Below are 5,892 nucleotides of genomic sequence, written 5' to 3' on the forward strand. Positions count from 1 at the left end.
TGGTGTAAACAATTGTGTTACCTGCAAGATACTCAGGAGATACACCAGAGATGCCCCATAGATACTAACAAAACAGTACATTGTTATTCCATATATAAACCTGAGTTAATGAACAGATACTACAGAAGTACTACATTGCTATTACTCCATAGATACTACAGTATTACAACAAAGTTACCACATAGATACAGTCAGCAGAATGTGACTTTTCTTTTTGTAATTTCAATGGATAATATTGATATTTATTTTTAAGCATTTGTTTTCAATTTTTATTGATTTAAATTTTCACTATTGTGGAAAATTATGTGGGGATCAAATAATTTTTTAGTGGCAGTAGACTCTGAGATTCAAAAATGTAAAGCTTTATAACTGTTAAAACACACATTGTCACCATCACATGTAAATATATACAAAGTAAATATCTTTAAATCAAACTCTAATAACTGCTCAAGCAGCATTTTTCTTACTTTGCCAAACTGTAAATTTCACTTATTATTGATGTAAATATTCTTTTTGTTGGTTTCTGTGTGTATAGTGAAATTTACCTTTACCAACATTTACAGATAAAAATCTAATCTTCCCACACCTATGCATAGATAATAAAAATTTGCTACAAAATTATTCCACAGATTATATAGGTTTATTAGATGAAATCTACATAATTACTATATAATTTCTTCATAGATACTACATACTTACAATAGAGTTACTCAATAGATATTACAGATTTACAACACTGTTATTCAAGAGATATTATAGGTATTACATAAAATATGAAGAGTTACTCCATAGATACAACAGAGTTGCTCCATGTGCTGTACAATTACAATATATATTTTCCTATAGATATTACAGAGATACAACTAAGTTGCTCCAAAGATGCTGTGACATTACCACAGAGTTACTATTAAGTTAGTCCATAAATAGTACAGAGTTACCACTATATTGTTCCATATATAACAATGAATACTGCATGGATACTACAACATTACTACTTAGATACTAGAGTTGCTACAAATGGACTCCATATGCAGTACAGAATTACTCCATAGATACTATAGTTATTAATTGTAATATATCATTTTTGAGATGGTGCGACCAAAACTGCACACCATGGATTTATATAGTGTCATTATAGTATATTCTGTTTTATTATATATCCACTACCTAATGGTTACTAACATTTTGTTACCTTTTTTGACTGCCTCTGCATATTGAGCGAATGTTTTTCAGAGATCTATCTATGGTGACTCCAAGATCACTTTCTTGTGTGGTAACAGCTAATTTAGACCCCATCATTTTGTATTTATTGCTGGGATTATGTTTTCCAATGCTCATTACTTTGCATTTATCAACATTGAATTTCATCTGCCATTTTGTTGCCCAGTCATCCAGTTTTGTGGGATCCCTTTGTGAAGCTTCACAAACTGCTTTAGACTTAACTATTCTGAGTAATTTTGTATTGTCTGCAAACTTTGCCACTTCACTGTTTGTCCCTTTTTCCAATTTATGAATATATTGAACAACACTGGTCCCAGTACAGATGCCTGGGGGACACCACTATTTCTCTCTCTCCATTTTGAAAACTGACTATTTATTCTTACTCTTTGTTTCCTATATTTTTAACCAGTTACTGATCCGTGACAGATTTTCGTTACCAATCTGCCCAGGACCACAGTTGACCAGGCTGTGGCCACAGGATCTTTTGGGGAGGAGATGACGAGGCACACACCAAGTGTCTAAATTTTAAAGCTTTATTGATAAAACAATAAAATAACAGGAGAGAGTGCTGAGACTGTTCCCATGTCACTCAGGGGAAGAAAGAAAGCGTTAATGCCCCCAGGCCCTAACCCACTTTCATACTCACACGCTCACGGTGTAACATCAGAAGAAGAGGGGGGAAAGGTGGATGGGAGTGCTATCCTGGGCCCAGGTTGTCTGAGAATCTGTTGTGCTCTCCAAGTTGCTCCAGCTTTCAGGAGGGTTTTAAGTCCTGGGCTGCTTTGGGGGTGTTTTTGTCCAGAGCCCTCTGTTCCTGGTACTCTTTGTACCAGTCCAAACAGGCTTGCTATGGTCTCTTTCCCTTTCCCAAAACATCCTAGCTTCAGGGATGCCTGACTCGGTATCCCCTCTTGTTGTCTCACCTGTGTTTTCAGATTGGCAGCCCTGGGCTTTGTTTTCCTCTCCACTGGCTTTACTGTCCTGCAGGTGCAGGTCAGTGTAGTCGGTTTCCCATGGCCTCACGGGCAACTTTCAAGCCCCCTTCTTTCTCATCTGTCCTCCAAGTCTCAGCTGTGAGCAGTGTCCTTGGGTGGAGGCCAGCATCTTATCTTTGGACTGAGCTTGCTAGCTGCAGAGTTGAGTTAACCCATTTTCTGCTCTCTTTCTCCTCCCCTTTTGGCCTCTCTTACCTACAAAGGAAACTTCCACTCTCCACTCACACACTTTTGACCCTCTTCAAAATGCTTTGCAGTGCTTGCAACAGAGTTAGCCACATACAATGCTGATCTGCCTTCCCCAGGGGACTCCCTACTGGGAGGGGTGCATTGGGGTGTGACACCTTCCCTCTCATCCCATGATACCTTACTTTGCTTAAGAGCTCTTGGTGAGGGACCTTGTCAAGGGCTTTCTGAAAATCTAAGTACACTATGTCCATTGGATCCCCCTTGCCACATGCTTGTTGACCCCCCTCAATTTCTTCTTCTTCTTCTTCTTCTTCTTCTTCTTCTATTTCCCTCTCCACAGCCCATATCTGCCCAGCAGCCTCTTCATGGCACTGATGATCTCCTTGTTCCTGAGTGTGTAGATGATGGGGTTCAGCAGGGGGAAGACCACGGTGTGGAACACAGCCACCACTTTGTCCAGGGGGAAGCTGCGGAAGGGCCGGCAGTAGATGTAGGTGGCCGGGCCAAACATGATGATGATGATGATGATGTGGGTGATGCAGGTGGAGGCCGCTTTACTCATCCCCTTTGAGGAGCCACCTGCCCACAGCCGGACCAGCAGGGCCCCGTAGGAGATGAGCAAGAGGATGAAGCACAGCATGGTGACCAGGCCACTGTTGAAGAACATGAAGAACTCCAGCACATAGACATCAGTGCAGGCCAGCTTGATCACCTGGGTGATGTCACAAAAGAAACTGTCCAGCTCATTGGGGCCACAGAAGGGGAGCCGGGCAATGGGGATGACCTGGATGAATGAGTGCATGAACCCCACGGCCCAGGCAGCCCCTACCAGGGCCCAGCAGACCCCTCTGCTCACCACAGTGGTGTAGCGCAGGGGCTGGCAGATGGCCACATACCTATCAAAGGCCATGCCCATGAGCAGGTTGATTTCAGCCCCTCCTAGGAGGTGGAGAAAGAAGAGCTGGGCAAGGCATCCCCCGTAGGAGATAGTCTTGTGGTGGGACAAGAAGTGGCTTATTACCTTCGGGGGGATGACAAAGCAGTAGCAGATGTCCAGGAAGGCCAGGTTGGCCAGGAAGAAATACATGGGGGAGCCCAGGTGGGGGTCACCCCAGATGCTGAGGATGATGAGGATGTTGGCTGGGAAGATGACGATGTAGAAGAGCAAGAAGAGGACAAAGAGGAAAAGCTGGACCTCCCGGGTCTGAGACAGCCCCAGCAGTAGGAACTCTGTCACCTCTGTGTGGTTCCCACGCTCCATCCCTTCAGCATGAGGTCCTGCAATAGAAAACAGGGTGAATGTTATTGTAAAATTTACTATGCACATTATGGTAGTGGTGTGGTGCAACTTATACCATGGCCCCCATTGTACCAGCTGCTGCGAAGATCCCAACTGAGATCAGGGCCCCCATCATACCAAGTGCTTCACAGACACTCAGCGAGAGGCAATCGCTGGCCAAGATGTAAGATACAGGGATATAACTAGGGATGATTAGAAATTTTCCATCAAAATGTTTAGCTGGTGATGAAGTGAATATTTTTGTGAGAAGTGCCTGCTTCCCTTGTAATTAAAACATTTTTTTTCCTTGGAAAAACTCAAACCTTTCACTTTGAAATTTTGGGGTTTTTCAATGCAAAATCAAAAATTTCCCCCCTGACAATTTTGACCCGAAATGCCTTTTCTTTTCATTTTAATCTTTGGGGTTTTTTTGGCAGGGGAATGATGGTGGCATGTGTGTGCCTGAGTGTCACCGAAAGAATTTGGATGGGGTTTAGTGAGGAGGGGTTAGTCAGATAACCAAACCAAGAAAGTGACAGAGCCATAGAAGCAGAGAGATAAGGGGGACAGGGCACATGGGGAAACAGGAGGGCTAGTAAAGAAGAAGCATGTGGGAATTGTTACTGTGAGTGGTAATATCTTGATATTTCTTCCTTCCTTTTTTTATTCACTTATTCTTTTATCTCATCCTCCATTTATGTATGTATTCCTCCAATTTCTTATGCATGCATTTGATTAGTTGTCCCTTCATTTACAAATTAATTGAAATTATTAATGTAATTTAATCACCATTTCTTCATTTATTTACATGTTCATTCATTGTTTGTTATTCATGTATTTGTTCAATACACCATTTATGTTTTTATTTATACATTCATCTGTTGTATTCTTCCACTATTTGTTCATTCATTCACGTCTTTATTCTTTTCTTTATGTGTTATACATTCATTTATTATTTCCTTCCATTGTTTATTCATTTATTTATACATAAATGTAATCATCTATCCACTTTTTATTTATTTATACATTCTATTCTTAATTTCAACATTAATTTATGTAGACATTAATTTATTCATTAGTTTAATCAATCATTCATTCTTTTTATTCTTTCACTTAGTTATACATTCTATTAACATATTATATATATATATTATATATATATATATTCCTTCATGTATTGGTATTCATTTATTTATTTCATGCATTAATGTATTCTTTTAAAAATTACTTATATTTTCATTGACTAATCAATTTAATCATGTATCAATCCCTTCATTTATTTATTTATGCATTCCTACCTGGACTTATTTATTTCTTCATTTATCAATCCAATCATGGATTCCTTCTTTCCTCTAATCCTTCATTTATATGTACATTCTGTTATTCATTTATTTATTTATTTACATAATCATGTATTTATTCCTTTATATATTTATCTGAACATTCACTGATTGCTTCATTGATATATTTATACAAATATTTATCACTTAATTATTAATTATATTTAACCAATTACATATCCCTTCACATTCATGTGTAGACATTTATTAATTCATTGTAACACTTACTTGATCTTTTATTTACTAATTAATTTATGAATTTATTTACTTTTTAATTATTTATTTCTACATTCCTTCCTTCCTTCCTCCTTTATTCATTTATTAATTCTTAGGTCCCGATTGTGCAGACACTCTACAGTCCCCTGTCAATCATTGGGATGACTCAGCAACATGAAGTTCAGCACACACATTGCAGCACCGTGTGTGTGTGTGTGTGTGTGTGTGTGTGTTACTTAGTTCCTACTCTAGCCATTTATTAATTAAGATAATCCTGTATTTATCCTTCCTTTTACTCATTCATTCCCCAGCTATTCATTCTCCTGCATTGATTGTCTTGATAAATATGCACCATGGCCAGGCAGTGTGAACAGTGACATTAGAAACACTCCTACACCCTTCCCCCCACTGTATTCCCTGAAAATCCCAAACTCTGACCTCTCCGGGAATGTCTGGGATAGCCAGAGGCTGCAGGTTGGGATTGATGGGGATTGGCAGAGCTGTGTGTGTGGAAAATCCAGGGCTGGGATAACAGGGATTGAGGGGCTGTGGCAAAGCTGGGGATGGGGGAAGCCCAGGATTGGAAAGAAAGAAAGAAAGAAAGAAAGAAAGAAAGAAAGAAAGAAAGAAAGAAAGAAAGAAAGAAAGAAAG

General features: G+C 39.4%; 1 protein-coding gene across 1 annotated transcript; it reads right to left on the reverse strand.

Moving 5' to 3' along the window:
- Positions 1-2,727: 2,727 nt before the first annotated feature.
- Positions 2,728-4,138, reverse strand: LOC112113018 (olfactory receptor 4N2-like). The gene is made up of 2 exons (XM_024209161.2): positions 4,102-4,138; positions 2,728-3,680 (listed from the first exon to the last, which is right to left on the reverse strand). Exons 1-2 carry the CDS (start codon positions 4,136-4,138, stop codon positions 2,728-2,730), a joined length of 990 nt encoding a protein of 329 aa, XP_024064929.2.
- Positions 4,139-5,892: the final 1,754 nt, after the last annotated feature.

The sequence above is a fragment of the Terrapene carolina genome, unplaced genomic scaffold, assembly GCF_002925995.2.
Source record: "Terrapene carolina triunguis isolate 2854851 unplaced genomic scaffold, T_m_triunguis-2.0 Scaffold114, whole genome shotgun sequence".
Lineage (NCBI taxonomy): Eukaryota > Metazoa > Chordata > Testudines > Emydidae > Terrapene > Terrapene triunguis.

Bases quoted from the DNA above. Each gene is read 5' to 3' on its own strand.
- LOC112113018 (XM_024209161.2), bottom strand. From the start codon at position 4,138: ATGCCACCATCATTCCCCTGCCAAAAAAACCCCAAAG. The intron at 3,681-4,101 runs ATTAAAATGAAA...CTATTGCAGGAC, and splicing joins CTGCCAAAAAAACCCCAAAG to CTCATGCTGAAGGGATGGAG.